General features: G+C 35.8%; 2 protein-coding genes and 2 long non-coding RNA genes across 4 annotated transcripts; 1 reads left to right on the top strand and 3 right to left on the bottom strand.

Moving 5' to 3' along the window:
• Positions 258 to 1662, bottom strand: LOC109833658. The gene is made up of 2 exons (XM_020401409.1): positions 639 to 1662; positions 258 to 538 (listed from the first exon to the last, which is right to left on the bottom strand). The coding sequence occupies exons 1-2, from the start codon at positions 1660 to 1662 to the stop codon at positions 258 to 260; spliced, it is 1305 nt and encodes a 434-aa protein (XP_020256998.1).
• LOC109823333 lies at positions 4355 to 5427 on the bottom strand. Its single transcript, XR_002242403.1, has 2 exons — positions 4905 to 5427; positions 4355 to 4818 (listed from the first exon to the last, which is right to left on the bottom strand). It is a non-coding gene; the product is annotated as an uncharacterized LOC109823333 (long non-coding RNA).
• LOC109823338 lies at positions 8434 to 19554 on the top strand. Its single transcript, XR_002242404.1, has 4 exons — positions 8434 to 8809; positions 11237 to 11355; positions 16512 to 16667; positions 19465 to 19554. It is a non-coding gene; the product is annotated as an uncharacterized LOC109823338 (long non-coding RNA).
• Positions 26458 to 26757, bottom strand: LOC109833667 (auxin-induced protein 15A). The gene has a single exon (XM_020401419.1). The coding sequence runs from the start codon at positions 26755 to 26757 to the stop codon at positions 26458 to 26460; it is 300 nt and encodes a 99-aa protein (XP_020257008.1).

Below are 27345 nucleotides of genomic sequence, written 5' to 3' on the forward strand. Positions count from 1 at the left end.
TTCAACAATTAACCCCACATATCAAATTTTATTTTTTTTTCACATATTTTTTAAACAAAATGATTTATTATTTAAAAATTAAACTAATAAAACAATAAAATATTATTTTATTAATTAAAATAACTTGATTGCTAAAATATTATATTTTTATTATTGATATTGCCAAAATATTACATTCAAGAACACAACAGGAAATAAAATACAAGGAAATAATTAAACATTAACAACAATGTAAAAATTACAAATTTAGTATGCTCTTAACTATCTGAATTAGTGTATTCCTCCCATAGATGATCTATCAATGCATTACGAAGCGCAATATGGGCATCTTTATCCTTGATTTTTCCGTAACGTGCAATAAATTGAGTAAATTTTGTAGTTTCATCTGCTATCATATCAACTTCTGGTGTTGGTGCTTCCCTCACTTCTTGAATTGGTGCATAAAGATCACGTTCATCCTCGATTATCATATTGTGCATAATAATGCATGCAGTCATTATGTCATGTAATACATGTTTTTTCCAAAAACGTGCTGATCCTGCCACAATTGCAAATCGTGATTGGAGAACTCTTAACGCACGTTCTACATCTTTTCTACATGCTTCCTATTTTATGGCAAAATATTTTTTTCTTCCTACCTTGTGGCTGTTGGATTGTTTGTACAATAGTAGCCCATTTTGGATATATACCATCAGCTAAATAATAACACATATTATACTCTTTTCCTTGAATAACATAGTGAGCGGGAGGAGCAATACCTTGAGCTAGATTAGAGAAAAGATTAGATGACTGCAGCACATTGATATCATTATTGGTGCCTAATATACTAAAATATGCGTGCCATATCCAAAGATCATAAGCTGCCACAGCTTCAAGGATAATAGTTGGTGACCCACTACGTCCTGCGTATTGCCCAGACCATGCCGTTGGACAATTTTTCCATTGCCAATGCATACAATCAAGACTTCCTAACATTCTTGGACAACCACGTTTTTTACCAATATAGAGTAGCCTAGCAATATCGTTAGCGTTAGGTGTTTGTAGATACCGTTTTGTGAATATTTCCACCATAGCACGACAAAATTTTATCATACTTTCAATTGATGTTAACTCACCTATTTTAACGTATTCGTCCGTAGTATCAGCTGGTAGACCGTATGCCAACATGCGAAAAATAGCTGTTACTTTTTGTAACGGTGATAATCCTATTCTACCAAGTTCATCACTTCGTTGTTGGAAGTAATAGTCATAATCTTTCACTGCATCAACAATACGAAGGAACAAACTTCTTGACATCCGATATCGATGACGAAACATATCTTCTCCAAAACGTGGATTATCGGTAAAGTAATCTATGACCAAATTCTGATGCGTAGTTTCATGATCGCGGTTGATCACTGCATGACCGGGAATCGAGCCACCATGGATCGCTTGGTAGTTTTGTTGACATAATTTATTAGCGAGGATCATGTTGTTGATGATGTACTCACAAATTACTTCTTCGGTTTCATCAATCTCTGTAATAATATTGGACGGAAAATTATCATCACCCGAAGATGAAGATGATGATAAATATGATGGACCTCCAACATCGAAATTCAATTTTGAAGTAAGAAAAGAATGACTGAAGTATGCAGAAATGGAGAATAATAATTTTAACATAACAACGAGTAATTGTGTGGATGTACCTAATCTAGTATGCTATTTATAAAACTTTGCTTAGCTGTATACATTGAACAATTCAAGGAAAGCTGAGCTGTGTATATGTTAGACAATGTGTAAAGCTGACCTGATTTCAAAAATTGATTCCCTCTCGTATAAAGCTTTCACATAATTCAAGGAAAGCTGAGCTGTGTATACGTTGGACAATGTGTAAAGCTGACCTGATTTCAAAAATTGATTCCCACTCGTATAAAGCTTTCACACAATTCAAGAAAAGCTGAGCTGTGTATACGTTAGACAATGTGTAAAGCTGATCTGATTTCAAAAATTGATTCCCACTCGTATAAAGCTTTCACACAATTCAAGGAAAGCTGAGCTGTGTATACGTTGGACAATGTGTAAAGCTGATCTGATTTCAAAAATTGATTCCCACTCGTATAAAGCTTTCACACAATTCAAGGAAAGCTGAGCTGTGTATACGTTGGACAATGTGTAAAGCTGATCTGATTTCAAAAATTGATTCCCACTCGTATAAAGCTTTCACACAATTCAAGGAAATCTGAGCTGTGTATACATTGGACAATGTATAAAGCTGACCTGATTTCAAAAATTGATTCCCACCGATAATGTTAGACAATGTGTAAAGCTGATCAGTTTGTACGCAACGATTCAATTTCAAATGTTGACCACCGACAAATTCAAATTCAAATTCAAAAAAAAATTGGATTGGCTATAAATAGCATTCACGAATTCTACTTCAAACCACCCAATTCGAAGTATTTCTTCAAAGTATTTCTAATCTCCAAACCAACCACTTTTTACAAAAAAATGTCTATTCGATCATCTGGATACACGGTTACTGAAGATGTGCTCCTTTGTCAAGTATTCTTGGATATTTCTCAAGACCCTATTATCGGTAGAAACCAGTCTCGAGATGCATTTTGGTCTCATGTGGAGGACAAATACAATGAACTTCAAGATCAGTATTTTGGGGTGCGTACGAGCCGATCAATTTGTTATCGAATGGAAATCATAAGTAATGAAGTAAGGAAATTGAATGCGTGCTTAAGACAAGTAGAGAATCTGAATCCAAGTGGTGCTTCAGATGAAGATATTGTAAGTATTCTATTAATTATCGTTTGAAATTTATTATTATTGTTAAAATACATAACTTGATGTTCACTATAATTTGCAGTTAGTTCGAGCAAAGATGTTATTTATGCAAGAACCAAAGTACAAAAAATGTTTCAAATTTGATCATGTCTGGAATATGGTTAAAAATTTCAAAAAAATTTAAAGATGATGTCCCCACAGCAAGACAAGTTGGTCGAAGACAACCCCAAAGTGTGAACTTCGACTCGTCCCACTCCGGGATCTCCTATATCAACATCTCCTGGACTGTCATCATTTACTCTATCTGAACGACCTATTGGGGTAAAAAAAGCCAAATTAAAAAGGAAAAATGATGATCATGAGTCAAGTGTAGTGGACTCCATCGAGACCTCCAATAACCGACTTATAGACAGGTTAGACAAGGCGAGCTTGGATAGGCAAGTAGCATTTGATATCCAATCGACTTATAGACAGGTTAGACAAGGCGAGCTTGGACAGGCAAGGAGCATTTGATATCGAACGAGAAAAGATAGCCATGAAAAAAGATAGAGATGAATGGAAAATTATAATGAAAGATTTGAATTACATTGCTGATCCAAACGTGCGTGAGCACGTTCGAGCTTAACAAATTAAAATAATACAAAAAAGAAATCAACAAGAACAAGGGTCTGCTTCTAACTTTGGTAATTATTTCAATGATATTGGACACTCTGGCCCTTAAATTTTAGCATTATTTTTATTTTTAAAAAATAATTTATTTTGTCCAAATTATACAATTAGGGTAAAATTATAAAATTTAAATATTATTGGGGTTGTTTTATACATTTAATAAAACAATTGGGGTCAAATTGTAAATACATAAAAGTATGAGGTAAAATTAAAAAATTGAAAAAAATAAATAAAAACAAACAGTAATGCGGTGATGAACAGTGTGACGCCAAATATGACGTGATGAACAGTGCGACGCCAAATATGGCGTTGCGCTGTTCATCACCGCTAAAATGCAACGAAAAATGGGGCTGCGTTGGAGCTCCTGAGCAGCGACAAAATGACTTTTAACGGCAAAATAGCGCTGCTTTAGAGATGGTCTAAGGGTTTATTGCTCCCACTATGTATTCTTGAAACGAACAATTTTTCAAAACAGACCCCTTTAGAGTTTTATTTTTCAAAATCGACCGGTTTTTTTTATTTACCAAAACCGACCCGATTTTGTGATTAACAGTAGGGGTGGCAAATGAGTCGACCCGACCCGACCCATATAAAATTTGACCCGACCCGTATAAGTATGACCCGGCCCGACCCGTTTAATAAATGGGTCAATATGACCCGACCCATTTATTAAACGGGTTACCCGACCCGACCCATATAACCCAAATGACCCGTTTAATAACTTATGGTTTTTTTCCATTTACTTGAATAATCAAATCTGTAAATCCGAATGACCGATTTAAATTGATATTACTGAAAAAAGGTTCATATGAAAAAATTCATCCATGCAACATTTAATACATAATTGCAGAGGCATAAACCATACTGTAAAAAGAGCATTAATTCACTATAATTCAAAACTTTTTACAAGTTAAAAAAGAAAGAACACAAACTATATGATGAATCTAAAGTTTTTACATTGTTGCAGAGAAACCCTGGAAGCGGTGAGGAAATTCTGATACAGGAAAATAAGATCACCAAAAGGGAAGATTCGGGAGTAGCTAAATAAAAAGGCAGAGACTATAAGGTGCAGAACTACAATACTGCTTCTCATGAAAAAATAAAACAATGCAAACTTGAGTTACAAGTTCCAACAAAGCAGCAGCAAATAAAACAATGCTTTCAGAAGGCAACAAAACCAACAACATCAAGACCGAGTTTTTTACAGCCTTTTCGAAGAACTTGGTTATGCAGTCCTTCCTCTGTGCATTCCTCTGTGCAGGTTTCAGTGACTCCAATCCTTTCACAGACTTTGTTCGTTGCCGACACGTACTCTTGATTCGTAAAACAATGCTATCGGCTTCGCCGCATATCAGCGAGATCTCTCGGACATTCCTAAAATACAAGGTTTTCCCAAATTGCAGCATTCAGGAGGTGGGTGAACGAAAGTGGCATCTAAAACTCACAAGCATGACATAGACCTGAAATAGCAAACACGATCAGCGGACAGATACCAAAATGCCGATCTGACCTTGAAAAACAAAAGCTATCACTCCTGTCCAAGGAAACATATTAAAACATATTAAAACAAAATGCCATCATTTGTGATGTACACCTTTGATCATTATTTTTGTAATTGAGTGTTTCATCCTGCTACTATTTGTTGTTAACATTCATAAGGAAGATTACTATGAGAAAGCTCAACTAATCATATCGATTTGGGAATCAAGACTTTGTAGTGAGACGGGATTCTCCCTAGTCCTAAGTCCAACCATCATGTGCCTATGCATCTTGTAAGAAAAGATTCAGGATTTGTGACAGAAAATTGCCCTCCTAAGTTCAACTTTACACCCATATTTTAATAGATACAACTATTAATTCATACCACTCCATTCAGAATTTCAATATCAGGAAAATATATGTATTCATATCTCTATCCGCAGAAGAAAACAAATACATGTTACATGTGTAGTACACTAACATTTACTCTCACACGCACCTGTCAACTATTTAGAAAGATTTAACTAATGAGCATGAACATCACATACGAAGAACTGAAGAGCACAGCATGAGAACGATGAATTTGGTAAAAAGAAAGGGAGATCGCACTAAGTGCTAACACAACTATTGAGAAAGATTTAACTGATGAGCATGATACTCACTGCCAACACAAAATTCTAAACACTAATTTAACAGGAGATATTAAAGTTAAAAATGGTTAAACTTTGGGTTAGTTTTCTTGGGCAAATTTAAATTTCAGCATATCAGACTTTAAGGAATTGAAGCACAACTAACCCTTTTTAAATTTTTTTGTAGTTGAACTTTTCTTTACCTTTTGCCTTATCAATCTTGCTCAAGTCATTTAATTTCTTATTCATGCTTCCTTTCATCTTTTGATCTATTACAATCTATAGAAGGTATGAAGTTCAAGTGAACAGTAATCAAAGTGAATCAACCTCTTTTGGTCTGCTAACAAAAACAAGTCTTTTGCCTCTGCCTTTATGGCAGCCCTTCAGTTTCGATCGACGGTCGCGTGCCCCATGGCTGATTTCTAAGGGGAATGAAACTAAACTAAGTGCTTGATCTTGTGCTAAAATATTGGTAATAGGGATTCACTATCCAGACAGTTTTGTATAATGCTCATTGATTACTCCCTTAGCTTGTTTTGTACGTGCATATTACACTCTTCATGGCTCTGTGTATGTGTAGTAGTTATTGCACGTGCTATTTGCGTAATTAAGTTGTCTTTTTTGTGTTGCTGAACATGTCTTCTAAAGCCTTCATTAGATGACATCTGCTTCTACATATCCGCTATTAAAATTATGTGGTAGGCATAATCTAGAACTCCATTTAACTGTAATGAAATTACAAAACTACATAAGATTTCATATAAATTAAATAAAATTCAACAGAAACACAAATTCGTTCATCTGTATATGCATCTTGTCTAAACTATCCACCAAGTAAATTAAACTTATTCAGTGACACTAGCTGTTCTAAAGTCACATTACATTACAAAGGTCTTGTAAAATAAATTTCATCTTAGATTAAACAAAAATTATAGCAGCTGTTGTTTGGCGATCGATATCTCATCCAAACAGATGCGAGCACCCTAGCAACATAAAATTATAGGACCGTTATACATTGCAAGTCAGCAATTTTTACCTTTCTACGGAAACATTAATCCAACCCATGTCATGGAGGCAAGTAAGCTAAAACTGTTAGCAGTGTACCATTATACTCTTGGAAAAGGCACTTTGAAATGGAGATGCGCGCTATAATTAGAATGATAGCCCATTTCTAGTTAATTTTGATAGTCCTTTTAGTAAATCATCAATTAAGGTCCCTTTAAGCTAGCTTAGTCTCTTTCTTGCCAAGAATTGGATTGTTCGCCTAATGACTCCGTAAACACACATTCAGCAGTTAAGTTGATTTGCGTCTTGAAGACTATTAAAGTAGCTTACCATAAAAGGCCATGGCATTAGCGCATAACTTACCTTTGCAGATTATATTTTCTCCTTTTTGCAATTAGGCTTCCTTTAAAAAAGGGCAAAATGTATGTATTCTAGCTATGTAACCATTTCCATGACGAAGTAATGACTCATTCCTCCAATTGACAGGAACATAAGTGATGGTTCTAATAGCTTTTACATGCTTCAGAGAATGGATATTTCACATCTTCTAAATTTAATGAAAACTCTATGTGATCACATCTATTAAGTTCCCTCAATGTCAAAATGAAACATTTGCAGGTAATTCCCTGCTCAGTTTAATAGCAACATTTGAGGGTAGGTAGCCAACATTGGAGCCTGAATAGCAGAAACGACGACTTCTTCTCCTAGCTATTTCTGCTCAAGTGGAATATAGACCACCTTATATTCTTATAACAAATCTAAAGAAAATAAAATCTAATTAGATATTAAAAAAGCATACTAATTCTACACAAAAGGCGGTTGGCAAAGAATCTTATGTATGTACTGTAATCAAATTAATAAGATAAATTTGTGTCAGCTCGTAACATAAGTTTACAACTAGCTTCCAGCGGCAAAAAAAAACTAATAGATGTAAATTCCTTTACAGTGAATTACTATATTGCACCAGGAGTTCACAGCACTCCTTCACCGTCTCTCTTTCAAATTTATTTAAAGAACTGAGCAAAATGAAAAGAAACCTAATTTTTGGATGAAGCTTAGAGAGATCGAGAACTTACAGAGAGGATCGAAGCTCGCGTTTTGTCGCGCTCGTCGCTCGCCGCTCACTCGTCGTCACTTTTGATGAAACGCCGCCGCTCGGCCTGTCACCTCTCGCCTAATCGCCGCCCGGCTCGCTCTCTCGCTGCGCTCGCTCTCGCCTCCTCGCTGCCTGCTCCGCTGCCTCCGCCGACCGCACGCAGATGGGAAATCTAGGGTTTCATTTATGAGAGACGAAGACGAGGCACGGTTAACCTTAGCATTCTTTATTTTCTCCGTAGAAAGAATGGGACGGCCCGGAATTTTCTTAATCGCTGGCGCTGTGAGCTTTGTGTTACACGGGTCAGGCGGCTCAACCCTAACTTACCCATCTAATAAATGGGTCAAGTGTTGACCCGTTATGACCAATCCAATAACTTGATCCATACCTAATATAAACGGGTCGCGGTCGGGGTCGGCGCCGTTGATGGGCTCGGGTGTCAAAAACTGCCACCCCTAATAACAGCCTAAATCACCATCCTAATATAGTCGGGGTTGGCAACCCCGACTATTTAGGAGGGTATTAAACCCTGATTAGATGCCTTAAACACTAAAAATTAAGGTCCTAAATAGTCGGGGTTGCCAACCCCGACTATTTAGAAAGGTGATTAGCTGGTTAATCACAAAATCGGGTCGGTTTTGATAAATAAATAAAAAACCGGTCGATTTTAAAAAATAAAACTCTAAATGGGGCTGTTTTGAAAATTTGTTGTTCTTGAAACCTATCATATTTACGCCATCAATTCCCAGGTGAAAGAGAGAGAAAAAAAATGTCGACAATCACGCATCAGTCTAATGAACTACTCATCGAAGATCAGGTAACCTCGTGGTGAATGATGCCCCTCCACGTGTTCGACAAAATGCTTTACTCAAACCCTAACCCATCATTGATCACCTTATCCCATTCGAAGCATCAAAATCTTTGCTTATGATTTCTCTCTCCAAAAGAACGAACCCTTGTCGTGGTTTGCAGCTCTCTGATGAGCAGGGAACGAGATTTCTAACGCAGCTCAGGTGCTCGACAACATGCCTCGATGGGGTTCCACCCCCAAACAGTTCTTGATCTAATGTGTGATGCATATTGATGGGTTCTCTTTGTCAATGGGCGAGGAGACAAATGAAGCTCATTAACAGCTTGATCTAATGTCTCAAAAGAGGTGAGGGACACGGTGTATTTGCACTTTAATACCCCCTCAAATTTCCCCCCTTTTCAACTTTGATATCCTGAAGTTTTATCTTGACAATTTGGTACTCCGAAGTTTTAAAAGTTGCTGTCATTTTGACAATTTGTTGCCCCAAAACCCTTACTTTTGGTTCCTCACCCGCCACAAACTCCAAAAACTGAAATGTGGTAGGAAATTTTGTTCTCATTCACTTTCCTATCTTGGTATTACTGAACAAAATCAGTGTCATTTTCTGTTTTTTGCACTTCGAGCTATCAAATTGGCAAATTAGAACTTCAGGTCATTTAAGTTAAAAAAAGACCATGATGTCGAGTTTTGAATCAAATAAACCAGTAGTAAATGGATATTGCAATTGTCTGCCAAGCTGGGAGGTTTGAGGACCTTGAGTGTCATTTAAAAGCAATGGAAGGTGGATGGACTAATTCAGATATTTACACTTATAATTCATTCATCGGGCATTTGCAAATAAGGAATGAGTAGGTGTATGGGCAGAATAAACATCAGAGGGTTAACAATGTGCTATAGAAGGAAACTTCTAAGCAACAAAGAAAACTGAGCAATGCAAGTTTTTAAGTTTCCTTGACAATTATCAGATGTTATTAGCATATGAAGATCACAAAAATCAATGGAACCCCCAGAATTGAGAGGAAGGTCCATTTATTTGAGAAGTCATTGATACAGAAGCATCTTCCTTGCATGGAACTCTGATACCACCCATCCTACGATCAAAGCCAAACTCTTCTTCAGCTTCACAGAGCAGGTTTCGGAACAGTGGATGCCTCCAGTATGATACAGGAACTAGGAATCTCTTCTCAGTGTCAACAACGTATATAGCAAAATGGCCTTTTGGGTCATTCTTAGGATAACCCAGGCAAGCGAACTACCATCCGTTTTTCTCGATTCACAAAGATGAGCTAGAATTTCAAGAAAAAGAGTAAGTCTGAAGTATAAAGATAAGTGGTTGAAGAGAAATTGGGTAGAATATGTATATACACAGAGAGGTCTGTTAGCATAAGCCATATTTTCTGCAATGAAATGTGGTGAGGAATGATGAAGATTTTAATATATTATATAGTTTCCTGCATTTGGCAAAACCTGGCCTTGTTCCCACTGTTTTGAACACGCATTGGCACTTAAATGTTCAACTGTCCATTGGTAGCTCACTTTTCCTTCTTAAGAATTCTTTCCGTATCTGGTTAGACATATTTCTTCGCGAAGTCCACATATATTACAGCTCTTGCTGCTAGAGTTCTTTTAGTGATATTGCAGAAATATTGTGTTGGCAGCTTCCAATTTTGCGGGATGGATTTTTCATCGAAATTTTTGCTGGAAAAGAAGTCATTACGGTTATCTTTAAGGAATCTGTTGTCTAGGTATTAGCAATTATTATAAGCAAAGGGGGGATAACGAAGAATTATAACTTGGACTAGATTGTTTTACAATAGATCTTATTTGAAAAAAAAAAATTCATATATAGATCTTCAGCCATACTACTCTCGCTTCTTTATGTTAAAGCATATTTGAATGAAATTTTAGATGTTATTTTTGTTTTCTTTTCATGTATCATTGATTGCAGAGGCTCTGAAATCAAATCTATGTTACCTGCAGACTTCTATCATGAAACCGTAACCGTATCCAACACGTACCCCTACCGAAACTTCATGGACACTCCTTGATATATTCACACATTTATTCAAACATGTATTCAATTATACGATATATGCTTTTATGTAAAATAATTTTCCATACACTTATTGGATGTATATCCTACACGTCACATCATTTCTTCAAACTCATTAGCCGTTCCAGCCCATACCCAAGCTCAAAACTACGATTTTAAAGGTTATTTTTGGTGTCTAGTTCGAAAACGAGCAGTTTCTAGTTTATAATTAACATAACAAAAGAAACTTAAAAATGCGATAGGAATTTTAATAACACATGAATTGTAAAGAAGTTATGAAATTATGTAAATTTTTAATTTCAATATATATATATATATATATATATATATATATATATATATATATATATATATATATATATATATAATGGTGTCCCCATACCATACATTTTACAAATTTACTGACATGTACTTGTACCGCACCATATAAGTGCATGTACCTGTTTCCATGCAACTTACAATAGAATTCATATAAGTATCTTGTCCTAAATAACAGAGATATCCCTGAGTTAGTATCATGTAGTGTTAAATTGTCTTTAATAGTCAGAAAAGTTAGTCTTTCTATTCTGTAATGTGGTTGTTTTGTTAGGTCTGCTACTCTTAAAGTTAAAGGATATCTACTTGCTATGATTCTAACATGGAATGTCTAGAGATAAAAAATTAAGTACGTTTGTTTTGTGTACGAATGACCCCAATTGTCTTTTTATGTTCGCTTCAAGGACGATGAACCAGTACAACATTATAAAGCAAGGGAGTCCAGTTGGTAATGGCTGAATCTTTCATGGAGTTGAGGAAGATGATAGGTTGGGCTACTTAAATGTGCAAGTTGATACAATGAGTGAGTACATGCTACCATTTTATGCAAACTATATGAATGCATCTTTTATGTTCATGGCTTTCCTCTAATGTGGCAATTATTTTAGTGCTAATCCATAGTCTAATCTTTTTCTGTACTTAGAATTTGAATTACTTTCATGCTTTTGGCATTATCTTTTGTTCCTGTACCAGCAAAAGCAGAATAAAATAATGTCAAATGCTTGTTGCTTATTGTGGGATCTTAAAAGAAAATGGTGGCTTGTTGGAGCCTCCTGAACTTCCTAGGGTTTTAGCTCGTTTAGTTTAAGAATTTAAGATTTATCAGTTTGTTATTGATTTAAATTGATTTATTATTTCTCATTTTCGTGGATTGAGATAGCTTTTGTTTAAAGATATGACCATTCAAGTTTATCTGAGAATTACATGAGTTCTAGTTCAGTTTGGCTAACAAAGGAATCTATTTTATTCCATTGCATTTAAACTTAAATTAAATGCTTCAGGTTGTTTGCCCTATTTATAGATCAAACCTTAGGATTTTTAACACTAGCATGCTTTTTTAGTACTAAGTGCACATCGGATATGAACATGTATTAAACCTGTACCGTCGTAAAATTTACGGCAATGTACTGAAGGTCAGGAGATATGGCGATCACTGAGAGTTATATGTATTCTTGAGAATTAAAATTTTTATGAGCATTTTGGATAAAGCCTTTTGCTGGATTTGTTTAAAGATAGGTAGTTCAGTCTGTAGCTTTCATCAGATCTGAGATGAACTCCATTTACTTATTTTGTTCTTATCTTACTACATTTTACTTTTTAAAATTTACTTTCCTGTATGAGATCAACATCTCCAGGTTTTCAGATTTTTCTTAGCGTCATAATGATGCACTTGTACTAGAATCTATTCTAGTAGTTATTTTCAATCAACTGGCTGAATCGAAAAGGTTAGCTTCCATCCATTTAAAGTGTGGAAGGACCTTACTTTTCTAGAACATTCTTAAAGTATGGATTAATTTGTAAGTAAATTTCACAAACTTGTCATGAACTTGGGGTGTTTTCCACAACCCTACCTTACTTAATAAATTTGGGAAAATCACCTGAACTTAAAAACTTTTACAACAAACTGAAGCTGCAAAAAAATATACATGTTGGAAAGGGACTAGATGCAATTAAAGTTTTTAATTTTCCTTTACAATTCTAACATTTTATGAGCATATGAAGATCACCAAAATCGATCTTATTCACTAATCAAAATTAATGGAAAACCCAGAATTCAGAGGAGGATCCATGTATTTGAGAAGTCATTGATACGAAAGCATCTTTCTTGCATGGTACTCTGATACCACGCATCCTATGATCAAAACCAAACTCTTCTTCAGCTCTACAGAGCAGGCTCTGAAACAGTGGATGCTGCAATTATGATACAGGAACTACGAATCTCTTCTCTATATCACCAACATATATAGCGAAATGGCCTTTTGGGACATTAATATTGCTGATAGATTTCTTATTTCTATGCAAAGATTGTTGTACTACGTGCTTTGCATAGAATATTACGGGCAAGCGAACTCCCATTGTTGGTTTTTGATTCTCAAAGTGGGAGATAAGAATTTTAAAGAAAAAAGAGAAGTCTGAAGTATGAAGATAAGTCATTGAAGAGATTGTGTAACACATGTACATATATAGAGGAGTTTGTTAGAATAAGCCATGTTTTCTGCAGTGAAATGTGATGAGGAGTGATGAAGATTATGATATATTATCTAGTTATACTGCAATTGGCAAAACCTGGCCTAGAACCCACTGTTTTGAACATGGACTGGCTGACACCGTATGCTCAACTTATTAATGGCTAACACTTAATGCTTTTATACAATACTTGCTGGATCAGGTTAGACATATTTCTTTTCGAATTTACCAAATATTGTAGTGATTGCTGCTAGAGTTTTACAAAGATGCTGCAAACATATTGTGGGTAATTGCAGTTACGCGTGAGGGACATTTTTCCCCGTTTTGCCCATCTTTCTGTTGAAAAAGAAATTATTACAGTTATATTTAAGGAATCTGTTATCTTTCTATTAGCAGGCAGTAGTTATTGACTTAATTGTTTTAGACATGTTCACATACACAAATATAGTCTCCTTTGATCAGCCCCCAGTTAAAAGTATTCATTATTCTTCATTTACTGCACTTGAAATTGTGGAAGACATGACAAGTTACTTGAGTACAATACTATAATGTACTCGGATTTGCCCATTTGGCTATTGGCTGCTAACTTCATTGTTTATGTTTTCACATTTTATCTTGTTTTAAAAAAATTCAAATGTTATATGTCGATTACAAATTTTTTACTGTCCTTGCAAAAACAGAAGCCCCATATGTATTCATATGTATCCTACGAAATTTTTAGAAATGTTTGTGATTGGTTATACTATGTCATTAAATTTAGAGGGATTTGATTCTGAATTTCAGATAAAACACATATAGTATCTACTCCTAAACCATAGAGATATCCCTGATTAGTATGGCCATGTTCTAAGGTTTACTGCTCTAAAAGAATATCCACTTGCATACAAATCTCTATGGCCATATTCTGAGATTAATATGGCCATGTTCTGCATACAAATGACGGCAACTCTCTTTATGTTGGCTTCAAGGACAATGAACCAGTACAATGTCATGGAAATAAAAGAGCCCATGTTGTGTAGTGATGACCGAGTCTTCTATAGAATTGAAGAAGATGACATGTCAGGCTACTTAAATGTTCAAATTCATAATGAGTTAGTTTTTTCAACCAGTTTTTTAATGCCAAACTATTTAGTTTTTTCAACCAGTTTTTTAATGCCAAACTATATGAATTCATCTTTCTGTTAATGCCTTTCCTCTATCATGACGATATTTTAGTGCTTGATCATAGTCTAATCTTTTTCTTTTACTTGGAATTTGAATATTTTTATGCATTTGGCACTATTTCGGTCTTACAACCTGCTCAAGGAAGAGTAGAGAAAATGGAGGTAATCTGCTTGTTGTTTATGGTAGGATCTTAAAACTAAAAAATAAAAAAAAATTGCATGAGCTAATGGAGCCTTCTAAACCTCAAGGGTTTGGACTAGATCAGTTTGAATGTCTTAATATTTTTTAGTTTGTTCTTTTACTCGACTTGATTGTTTTTCCTGGATTGAGTAGTTTTCTAAAGATTTGAAATTTTCTTTTAAGAACTAGATGAGTTTAGTTAAGTTGGTCTTAAAATCTGCCTCACTGCATCAAAACTTATGTTCTCTGCTACACGTTGTGTCTCCCATTTATAGATCAAGATATACAATCTTGCATAGCTGCATTCCTTTTAAGTAATTTTTAAATGCACATCTTATGAGATAAGAGCGTGGATTTCTCATGTACATCATAAAATTTATGGCATTGCATTAAAACTCAGGAGATATGATGATGGTTGAGAGTTATTTATTTAACAGTTTAGACTATCAGAGTATAAACTTATTACTCTTAACCCTCATCACAACTTCGTTGGCTTGGTGTAGTGGTAGAAACTGTTGACACGGACATAATTAAAATTTAGCATTGTGAATAAAGTCTATTATTAGATTTATGTCAAAGGTCCCATCCACTATACAAAAATATGAAGTTGTGATGAGGGTTGGTGTAGGGGAAAGGACCTTTAGTATTTTATTGGAACAATCATGGTTCAAATCACACTGGCCACGGATTTAAAGGGGATTTAAAATAAAAAATACTCAATCTTACCACAATTTCAAAGATTTGATGTAATAGAAGAAACCATTGACAATTTATAAATTGGAATTTTAGTCGTAATTTTGATCAGATCTGACTTGAAATCTATTTTTTTTTTATAAGTTATCCCAATACGTTTTCTTTTTGGCTTTAAAGGCAAGAATTTTGTTTCTTTTTACAACTTCAAATTAATTTCATAGGAAAAGATACTGGTGCAAATGATCTGCAGTGAAATGCGTTACTCCGCAAATCCCAAACAAGCTTTTTTGCAATTGTAATTTGTCATAAGCACATTAAAACTAAGACAAAATAGTCGTATAGACTATAGAGTGGCCATGTTTGTCAATCTACTCTCTGTATTCCACCTAAATTAGACTGATTTATTAAGTCAACAATGTCGCTTCCCTGTATGGAACCCTGATGCCACCCATACCACGATTGAAGCCAAATAAGAGAGTGGGAAAAAAAGAATGCATCCAAGCCTCGGCTACACATATTGCAAAGTCCTCCAGGGACATTAAATACATCGATGTTCCTTTCATTTTGATGATGTAGAGACTGTTGCCATATATGATTCGCAAGTGATAACTGTGGAAAATGAACTCCCATGCTGTGAAGTATGAGTTAGAAACAATAAGATTTTAGTATTGAAGTGGGAAAGGCTTTTGAAACAGTGAGGACTAGTAAGTCTGGAAGTCTTCATATATACTGAAAACTAAGAGCATGACCCTGATTTCTGGAGATAATTATGGTACCAGATAATGTGAAAACTTTTATTGTGCTGTCTTTTGATTGCTAGGCCAAAACAGGAGCTGAAGCAAACTGTTTTCTTCAGATCACTAATGCTAGCTCCCCCACAGTTGTTCAGATTTCGAGAAGTATATGTTTTCCTCTCTGATTCTAGAATTGAAGCATCAATTTTAATTAATTGAAATTAATTTAAGAGTTGATCATAGAGAAAAGTGTTGTCCTATTAAGACCCATACCCTATGAATTTTTAGAAGTTATTTTTGTTCGCTTATATTATTGGATCATCTCAGAGGGTTTGATTCTCATAAAGTGCACAAATCATAAAAAAATCCTAAATAACATGCTATCCGTGAGTTAATAGTTTTGAAGGTCTCCTCTTAAATGGTTGGCTAAATTTGAGTCTTTGTGTACTGTAATGCTATGAAGCACGGACACGCATAATATGAAGCCGTGTCGTGTCGTGTCCGTGTCGGACACACGTGTCGAACACACGTATTCTATGTATTTTTTAGGATTTGCCTCGTGTCGGCGTGTCGGATGGCCGTGTCGGATCCGTGTCCGTGCTACACAGCTGTAATGGGCTAGGTTGTAAGGTTTACTTCTCTTTAGCGAATGTCCAGTTGTTTAGACTTTAACACGGAATGTCTAGAGGTAAGAAAATAAATTCCTTTCTTTTGTTTGCAGATGACCGCAACTGTCACTTTATGTTGGCTTCAGAGGCAATGAAATCATATGGTGTTATGGAAACAAAGGAGCCCATATCATGTGGTGATCAGACTTCTATACAGTTGAAGAAGATGATATATCATGTTATATAAACGCAGCAAGTTGATTCAATGAGTGAGTGCATACAACCATTTTTTATGCTGACTATATAAATTCATCTTTTCTGTTTGATGACTTTCCTCGAATGTGGTCAATGTCTTATTGCCAGTACATAATTTAATCTTTTGCTTCACTTGAATTTTGAATTACTTTTATGCTGTTAACATTATAATTTGTTCCAAAAATTATAACCGGAAGACCAAAGGAAAATAAAAGGTATGCTAAATGCTTGTTGCTTATCATAGGATCTTGAAAAAATAGGTGATTGATTGCAACCTACTAAACCTCCATGTATTTGAACTCGAAAAGTTCAAAATTTTAAGATGTATTAGTTATTTGATTTCAATTAATTCATTCTTTATTTTCTGGACGGAAGTAACTTTAAAAAAAAAGATTTGAGCATTCAAGTTTATATGAGAGTTGGATGAATTTTGGCTTCTAGTTGAGTTGACTAGTTAGGTAATTCATCTTAAAATTTCACTCGTTGCACGAGCACTTATATCTTATACTAAAGGTTGTTTGTCCTTTTTAGATATCAAAACTAGGATTTTGCATAGTGGTATTTCGCTCAGGTTGTTTGGTTCGTTTCCCATTTTCTTAGGAAAACCTCATTCGATGCTACAGGTTGTGTCCTTTTTGTAGATGGAAGCTTCATATTTTGCATAATGCTTGACTTTTAATACTTTTTAAAATTTTCGGTACTATTTAAATGTAATTCGAATGTGAACCTGGACTTCTCCTGTACCATCATAAATTTTTTGGCAATGTATTAAAACTCAGGAGATAAGTTAATGATTTATGATTGATAGCCATTTGTGTGCTTTAGAATTAAACTTTTTATTAGCTTTTTGGATAAAGTCTTTTGCTAGATTTGTTATAAATAGAAAGTTAAATCTATAGTTTTCATCAGATCTGAGATGAGCTCTATTTACTTATTTTATTCTTTTATCTCATTACATTTACTTTTTAAACATTTACTTTCCTATATGAGATCACAATCTCTTGGTGCCAGATTTCTTATCGCCATAATGAAGTGATTGTATCAGAACCTATACTAGTAGTTAATTTCAATCAATTGGCTGAATTGGGAAGTTAAAGCTCCATCCATTTTAAGCAATATGGATCTTACTTTCCTGCAACATTCTTAAGATATGGATTATTTAATGTGTAAATTTACAAAATCCCCATGAACTCATGAACTATGGGCTGTTATACAAACCTATATAAATGTTATAAATTAGGGAAATACCCTGAACTTTCAAAACTATACAAAACCACTGAACATTGAAATTTGTTCTAAATAGAGGTCTAAATGAGCGTAATTGTGCGTGTGGGCGTGCGGACGGGCCTTCGTGGTTGGGTGGGAGTGAGTGGGTGTGGGTGTTTGTGTTATTTGTTTTTATGCATGTGCGTTGGTGGGGTGTGTGCATTTTTTTGTTTTGTAGGGGGGTGGGGTGGTTTGGGGGGCAAAGTCATTCAAACAATTTCAACTAACTGCTGCTGGTCATGTTATTTGATTGAAACAAGTTCACAGTATTTCTCTAATTGATAAAGTTTCAGGGGTTTTTTGTAAGGCACGTCAAAGTCTAGGTGGTTTTGTCTCATGTAACCTTTATATATTGACCACAAAATTATGTGAAATATGATAAGAATGCAAAGAAGGGAACTTCAAGGTAATTTTATTGGGAAAAAAAATTCTGTAGCAAATTACATTACTCATCAAACTTCCTACCATTACTTAACAATGTTAAGATGTCACAAGCACATCAAAAATAGGACAAAAACAATCTTAACATCGATGATATCTATCTGCTCTCTGTTATCTATCTAACTGAGATTGATTCATTTGGGAAGTCAAGAAGATGAAAGTATCTTCCCTGCATGGAACTCTGATAGCACCCATACAATGATTGAAGCCGAACTCTTCCTCAGCTCTATTGAGCAAACTCTGAAACAAAGGGTGCTTCAAATAATGTAATGGAACAATGAAACGTTTCTGAGACTCGCCAACATATATGGCAAAGTGTCCTCTAGGGACATTAGCTGCAGTAACGTTCCTCTTGTTTCGATGAAGAGATTGTTGTACTTTGTGCATTGCAAGAGATAACCCTGGAAGACGAATTCCCATTTTGTTTCCTGAGGTATTGATATTGAAGAGGGAAAGGCTTATGAAATACTGATGAAGAGTACTGGTAACTCTGGAAAGTCTTTATATATATACTGAAAAGTGAGACAATGACCCAGCTATCCTGGAGATAATTTATGGTACCACATGATGGGGAGATAAATTAATGTTTATCTTTCGGTTGCTAGAACAAACCAGGGGCTGGAGCAAACTCCAGCAGGCTGTTTTGTTCAGAGAAATGAATGCCAGCTTCCGTCAAAACCAAGTCAACTCACAGATATTTTTGTTCAGATGTCAACAACTATATCTCTTCGTCTCTGTTGTCCACAGGACTGAAGCATAAATTCTAATCAGTCATGATTGATCAAGGACTTGCTGACAGAGTAGGGTGTTAACCTGCTAAGTTACACCCTACGAAAGTTTTAGAGATGATTTCTGTTTGCTTATGTCATCTGAATAAATTTAGAGGGTTGGTTTTAATTCCGATATGATGCACATATTATCAAGTCCTAAATAATAGAGATATCCTTGAGTTAGTAGTTCTTAAAGTCTCTCAAAAATGCTTAGCAAATTGTGGTTGTGCTCTGTATATACTGTAATGGTAAGGCTTATAACTTTTGAAAGAATATCCCTGTTAACGTGCAATGTTTAGAGATAAGAAAATAAGTAACTTTGTTTTGCGTACAGATGACCCCTAACTGTCTCATCATGTTGGCTTCAAGGACAATGAACCAGTACAACATTATGACCACAACCAAAATGCTATGTGGCTCGCGCTCCCCCAGCCCTTGTTGTGTGCAAGCCTTCCATAGATTTGAGTAAGATGATATGTCAGGCTACTTTAATGTTCAAGTTGATACAATAAGTGAGCGTATTCAACCCAATTATTATGCCGTACACTTATGAATCATCTTTATGTTGAGTTCTTTCCTCTAAGATGGCCAATATTTTACTGCTAGTCTATAGTTTAATTTTTTTTCTTTACTTTGAATTTGAATTACTAATATGCTTGTTGTACTGTATCAGTTAGAATGTTGTTTAAGATTTATTAATATATTATTTGATATGAATATTTTTTCTTTTCTCTTCTTTTTTTTTGGTTATTCTATGTTGAGTAGCTTTTTTTATAAGATTTGAGCATTCATGTTTATCTAATAATTATATGGGTTTTAGTTGAGCTGGACTAATTGCGAAAGTTATCTTAAAATCTCTCCCTCTGCACAAAAAGTTATCATAAGATTTGAGCATTAATGTTAATTTGACAATTTGATACACCAAAAACTTAACTTTTTCCCTTACTTTTCCTAACCAAAAAAATTAAATTTGATCACAAGATATTTTTTTATTCACTTTTAAATTTTAATATACTTGAACAAAATGAATGTACTTTTCTTATACCTCAGGTTATATTACCTGGGTATTTTATCATGAAGCTCTTCTCATACCCAACACGTACTGGCCACCAACACTTCTCAGACACTTCTAGGACACTTCTATCGCGTATCATACCCGTATCGGACACCGACACTCATTGGACACTCCTAGAATATATGCATACATACGTTTGCTCAAACATGTACACAGTTATATAATACATGTTTTAATTTAAAACACTCACCATACACTTCTTGGGCATTTATCCTACACTTTACATTCACTTCTGGAAACTCGGCAGACGGGTTTATTTCAATACCTAGTTCAAAACTATGATTGTAAAGGTTATTTGGGTATCTTGTTCAAAAAATGAGTGATTTTTCGATTTATAATCTGTATAATGTAAGAAAGATAAAAAATTACCAGATTGGTTGAACTAGAAGGTGGCCTTCCATCCTTTTTTAAACACTAAAGGATTTATCTTTCTACAAAATTCAAGGTAGATTACATTAATTAATCTCTGTTTAATTTTCAAGGTAGATTACATGAATAAACCCCTAAGGTTTGCATTATTGACACGATACCCCCTAAGATTTTGAAAGTGACACTCTACCCCCTCATTTTCAGCTTCTACCCAAATAATCATTATTTTTGGAATTATTCATTTGTTTTTAATATAATAATCTATTGTACGCAGCGGAAAATTCGGTAGCACTTCTGACGCTCGACAAGAGTAGATCTCAACTAAATCTCTGTTTCACAAAAGAAACAAGAACCGAAAGCAAAATATCTCAACAAAGTGGGATATCAGCTTTTCTTCTCATCAGTTATAGGACTGACTTATTGAGGGAACCTATAACTCTCTATTATAAATCACAACACGAATAATCAATTTTAACGTGGTTCGGTAAGTTGTCTACGTTCACGGGACAAGGAGGGGGGAGATCTACTATTAGAGAGAAAAAGAACACAAATAGGGTTTACAATCAAACAGTTCTCACAAATTAAACCCTTAAAATAACTCGTTGCTTTTCTTCTCAAAAGTTAGCCGCCAAAAGACTTTTTCTCTCTAGGGTACGCCTGCACACAGCCTCTGAAATTTTCCCTTTGTACGCCGCCCAAGAAATTTCTCCTCTTTTGCACAGCTGAAAACTCTCCTCTGCCTCAAAAAAACCCAAAACCCTAGGTATAGATAGCTATATATATATATAGCTTCGGCAGGCATTTCATGCGGTTTGCAGCTCAAAGAATCTTCTCACGCGATTTGCTGTTCACGCGGTTTACAGCCACGTTCGTGGATGTGTGGCCCTCACGAGAACTTCACGCAGCTTTGCACGTGGTTTGCAGCCGCGTTTGTGGATGAGTGGTCTCCACGAGAACTTCATGCGGCTTTGCACACGGTTTGCAGTCGTGTTTGTGGATGAGTGGCCCCTACGAGAACCCACGCGTTCACAATTCTCCACCTTGGCGATGTTTTCCGAAAACTGAGCCAACATCAAAGCATTCAAATATCTCACTTGTGTTCAGTATGCCGTGAAGTTAATTCACGATAACGGACTCAATTCACAACAAGTCGAGAACCCAAATGAGAATGCAAACACTCTCCAAATGTCGGTATCAACTTACCAAATCGGTTGCATCATAAAGACTACCTACGAATCCTCTTGCCTAAGGAATCAAGTCTCACGTAGTTCACCAAATGGCCGCGAATGATCTCAATCCAATAGAAGAGTTCGCAACATTTCTCCAATATCAATTCTACGGCTGATAGCACCTCCAATGGTCTCAAAATGTAACGAATCAAACACCTCCACCTGAGGTGAACCAATGGTCATATCCAAACTACATCTATCAGCTGCACTCGAATCAAAACCTAACTTATCATCTGTATCCAAAATCAATTGATCCCCAAACTGTGTCACCTTGGATGGAATCCCAAATAATACAGAATGATCTGGAGAATGTGGAGTAATCTCCACCCAATGTGAAGTAGTATCATTCTCCACCTGTTATGATACCTCTATGATCTGTCCAAAACTCTCCACCTACTGAGAGTCAATAAGCTCCCTCATCGAAGCCTCATCTAATGTGACATTATCAGATCAAATATCCAATTGAGTTTTACCTCTAATCATAGCAGTTGATAACTCTTTAATAGGATGATCCAAATAATGTCAAAACCTTAGTCCAAAAACTCTTCTGCAGACCATTGCTTGACAACAAACACCGATCCTCCTCCAACAAGGCACGGTTCTCAAATTTTACCACCCTACTTAGTTGCCCTAATATTTTCTTTCCAACAAAGTATCTCGAAATGTCGTGAGCTCGGCTCCAATACAAAAACAGGTCCATCTTGTCCTCCCACCAAAATCAGAATGAAGTACCTTCACCTTTCTGTCTATTATACATTTCTTCAATCTGTTGAAGACTACTATGACTTTATCCAAAGGGGATTTGGTTGTAACCCAAACACGCCTAGAACAACCACTAACAAAGAAAATCAAACATCTATTTCCTCCCAATGATACCTCCTTGGAAGACCCCAAAACATCCACATGAACCCCATCTGAAAGACCCTCCATGCGGTGAATAGAGGCGCCAAACTTCACCTCGGTCTTCTTGCTCACATCAAAGTGTTCACTGAATTTTAAATTGCTGGTCGATGCACCCATCTCCAAATCAATACTGGAATGATAAAGCCCCAAATACCGTAGTCTAGTCGAATCAACAGAAGTCGCCAGTTTTCTACCTATCACTGTATCTTCAATCAAATAGTACAGGTTATTCCTCCTGACGCCCTTCATCACAATCAAAGAGTCTTCCACGATCTCGAAAACCATGTCCTCAACACGAACCTTCAGACCCTCTCCAACCAAAACTCCAATTGAGATCAAGTTCTTCCTCAAGGAAGAAACATATATCTCACATCATATAACTTCCTAATAGTCAACATCTTGATGCGAATACTTCCTATCCTAAGGATCTGACATGCACGGTTATCTTCCATGTATACCACATCACTATCCAGCTTCTTAAAACTGAAGAACCATTCCCTTCTAGGGCACACATGATAGGTCGCACCAGTATCCAACATCCACTCGGATACCTCCGAATAGATACTTGTAGGACTGATAGAAAGCGAATAAATAGAAGTATCAAAAATATTACCATCCGATATAATGATGTTTGCTTCTGATGATGGTTGCTTTCTTTTTTCCTTTTGCTTATTCTTCATCCATTCGTCGAGCTTTGGACAATCTTTCTTTTAATGACCAGTCTTCTTACACCAAGCACACTGATTTTTTCTAACTGTAGGATGTCCTACTTTATACTGATTTCTAATTCTTCCGGTTTGGATTCTTTCCTCTTACAACCAATGCCTCTGCTATCGGTTCAATTGAAGCCTTCTTATGCTTCTTTCGAAGCTGATAATTCACAAGTGCAGCAGTGATCTCACTATACAAAAGAGACGTTTTCTCATTAAGTAGGGTAAGAACAAAGACCTCGTATTTCTCATCTGGCAAGGAACTCAATAATAACAATGTTTTGTCCTCATCATCGATCATAACATCCACATTCGTCAAATCCGCAAGAAATTTCGTGTAGTGGTTTATGTGATCACAAATGGAGGTTTTCTTCTTCAATTGGAAGCGATAAAATCTCCTCCTCATATGCAAGCGATTTTTCACACTTTTGGTCAAATACTTGCTTTCAAGGGTCTCCCAAATCTTCTTTGCAGAAGTCTCATTCATCACATCATACTTTAAATCTTGTGTTAAACAAGATCTAATTACACCACATGCCGTCCAATTCATCTTCTTCCAAACATTCTCTTCAATATCATCTAGCTTGCCATCAAACTCCAAAGTGTCTTCTAAATTTTCCGCGTTCAGTTCATCCAAAAATTCGCATCGCCAAAGTCCAAAGTTGTTCGTGTCATTAAAATTCTTCACATCTATTTTCGTATAGTGGATATTCAAACTTTGAATAGTCTTCACACCAGAAGCACCACCCTCAACACCTTCTTTCGCGGTCATATTTCTCAACACACTAACAACCAATGCGGAACAAACTGAAGAATAGATCCAAACTTAAGAAAGATAGAGTCTTTACCAAAAAGACCCCACCTTTATCACCAATTAAAACCCTAGACAAGCTTCCAAAGCGATATACTCCTCCAAATTGCCCAAGCGTAGCCCAATCTCTGATACCACTTGTTATGCGCAGCGAAAATTTTGGCAGCACCTCTGACGCTCGACAAGAGTAGATCTCAACTAAATCCTTGTTTCACAAAGGAAACAAGAACCGAAAGCAAAATATCTTAATAAAGTGAGATATCAGTTTTTTCTCTCATCAGTTCTAGGACTGACTTGTCGAGGGAACATATAACTCTCTATTACAAATCACAACACGAACAATTAATTTTAATATGGTTCGATAAGTTGCCTACGTTCACGCGACAAGGAGGGGGAGATCTACTATTAGAGAGAAAAAGAATACAAATAGAGTTTACAATCACACAGCTCTCACAAATTAAACCCTCAAATAACTCGCTGTTTTTCTTCTCAAAAGTCAGCCGCCGAAAGACTTTTTCTCTCTTGGGTACGCCTGCACACAGCCTCTGAAGTTTTCCCTTTGTACGCCGCCCAAGAAATTTCTCCTCTTTTGCACAGCCGAAAACTCACCTCTGCCTCAAAAAAAACCAAAACCCTAGGTATAGATAGCTATATATATATATAGTTTCGGCAGGCATTTCACGCGGTTTGCAGCTTAAAGAATCTTCTCACGCGGTTTGCTGTTCACGCGGTTTACAGCCACGTTCGTGGATGTGTGGCCCCCACGAGAACTTCACGCGGCTTTGCACGTGGTTTGCAGCCGCGTTCGTGGATGAGTGGCCCTCACGAGAACTTCACGCGGATTTGCACACGGTTTGCAGCCGTGTTCGTGGATAAGTGACCCCCACGAGAACCCACACGTTCACATAATCTTGTATTTCTTTATATAGGAGGGCCCATAATGACTAAATTACCATATTGGTATATTTAGTATGACATGTTTGACAACAATGTATTTTTGTTTGCTCTGGCTACCATAAGGTATTAAAACTAATGAGTTTTTGTCTATTAGCCAACTGGTTGTCCACATGCGATGATTTTGGCATCAAATGATCATGTGAGCACACTTGATCTTCTCTTTACCCTTTAAAAGGTTGATGTGCTTGAAGATTAATGACATGAGAAAGGTAGTTAGCGTCATTTTAAAGTGATTCAGGTTTTAAAATTGGGGCTCAGTTTGGGTTTGGGACTCTTAGGGTATATAAGCTTTCAAAATTATTTAAATTGAGTCACGTATAGTCACGTAGTGAAGTGGTAAAATCATTGTCGGCGGAGAGCAGTTGGACCTAATTCATGAAAATTGATTTCTTATTAATATCTTATTGTAGCCAAAACAAATAAAGATACCTTATTGTCAAACACAATATACTAAGAGCATTTTTGGCAATTGGTCAAATTGTCTTATAATCCACTTTTGTGGCTCATAAGCCATTGCAACATGTTTGGCAACTGGGTTATTTTGGCTTACAAATCTAAAAAAAAAAAGCTTTCCTAACCCAGCTTATTTTTGGTGGCTTATAAGCCATATAGTTTGACTAAGTAAATATCAAGTTTACCCTTCAACATTTAAAATAATTCCAAGGTCTATTCAATATTTAAATTTTGAGCCATGTCTTTTTTTTTTGTCATTTTGACAACAATGATGGATTATAATCCACCTTTGTCAAAACTCCTATTGAAAGCGGCTTATAATCCTTTTTTTTTAAACACTTTGGCTTATAATCCACTTGGCTTATAATTTATTTGTGGATGATAAGCCAAGTGGATTATAAGCTAGGTTCCCAAAGATGCCGTAATTTACCAATCTGGTAATTTAGCCAGAGTATAATTATCACATCCAATGATAATTCAAGTTAATTATGTCAAAATTAGAAGAGGGGTTCAAATTGTACGTTAGAACCATAGAGGGATTTTGTGTCTTATACAACCTTAGGGGTATTTTCTACAATCTATGCTAATTTTCATGCTATCCTCGTGGACCTCACTATAACTACTTTTTTTTTCTAGAGAATTGATATGCTGTGTGAAGTCCGTAGGAAAAAATGACTGCAGCAAATTATCTGCAGTAAAAATACATTACTCATCAAATTTCTTGCAGTTCTTTACAATTATGAAATCATAAGAACATCAAAAATAAGTGAACAATGTTTTAACATTGGTCAAATTTATAAATCTATTCTCTAGAAGCCAACTATTTGTGATTGTTCATTTGGGAAGTCAACAAAATGAATGTATCTTCCCTGCATGGAACTCTGATACCACCCATACAATGATCAAAGCCAAACTCTTCCTCCGCTCGACTGAGCAAATTTTGAAACAAAGGGTTCTTCAAATATGACACTGGAACGATGAAACGCTTCTGAGCTTCACCAACATATATGGCAAAGTGTCCTCTAGGGACATTAGCTATATTAACATTCCTCTTATTTCGATGCATAGATTGTTGTATTTTATGCATTGCAAGAGATAACCCCAGAAAACGAACTCCCATTTTGCTTTTTGATTCTCAAATACTAAGAAGTTGGAAGGGATGTGATTTTTATACAAAGAAGAAAAGGCTATGAAACAATTTGACGACTGGAGAGTCCGGAAGTCTTATATATACTGAGAACTTAGAGCATGACCCAGATATTCTGGAGATAATTATGTTACTGGATGATGGGAACAATATATTATGTTTACCTTTTGGTTGCTAGGGCAAACCAGGGGCTGAAGCAAACTGTTTTCTTCAGCTAACTCAATACCAGCTCCCCACTAAGCAAAATTGAACTCAAACATACGTTTTTGTTCAGATTTCAGCGACTATATATTTCAGAACTGAAGCATTTGTTAAGTTGGTGATAGAGTAGAGTGTTCGCCTTTTATGATTCGCCTATGAGTATTTTTCTACAATTGAAAGAAGAGCATGGACTAGCATAAAGAAGGGTTAATTTTTAACAACTTAAGATGTTGGGTTAATTCAGTTACATACCTCCATTTAAGACTCATCTTACTTGCAAACCGGTCCTAACATACGTGGGGAGACTGATTAAGGTCTGATTAGTCTCTGAATATTGATATGTTGCAACTGAGGTATAAC

Source organism: Asparagus officinalis, chromosome 1 (assembly GCF_001876935.1).
Source record: "Asparagus officinalis chromosome 1, Aspof.V1, whole genome shotgun sequence".
Taxonomy (NCBI): domain Eukaryota; kingdom Viridiplantae; phylum Streptophyta; class Magnoliopsida; order Asparagales; family Asparagaceae; genus Asparagus; species Asparagus officinalis.

Excerpts from the sequence above, each read along its gene's own strand:
- LOC109833658 (XM_020401409.1), bottom strand. The coding sequence starts at position 1,662 with ATGTTAAAATTATTATTCTCCATTTCTGCATACTTCAGTCATTCTTTT. Across the intron at positions 539-638 it reads AACAATCCAACAGCCACAAG|GATCAGCACGTTTTTGGAAA; the intron begins GTAGGAAGAAAA and ends CAATTGTGGCAG.
- LOC109833667 (XM_020401419.1), bottom strand. The coding sequence starts at position 26,757 with ATGGGAGTTCGTTTTCTGGGGTTATCTCTTGCAATGCATAAAATACAA.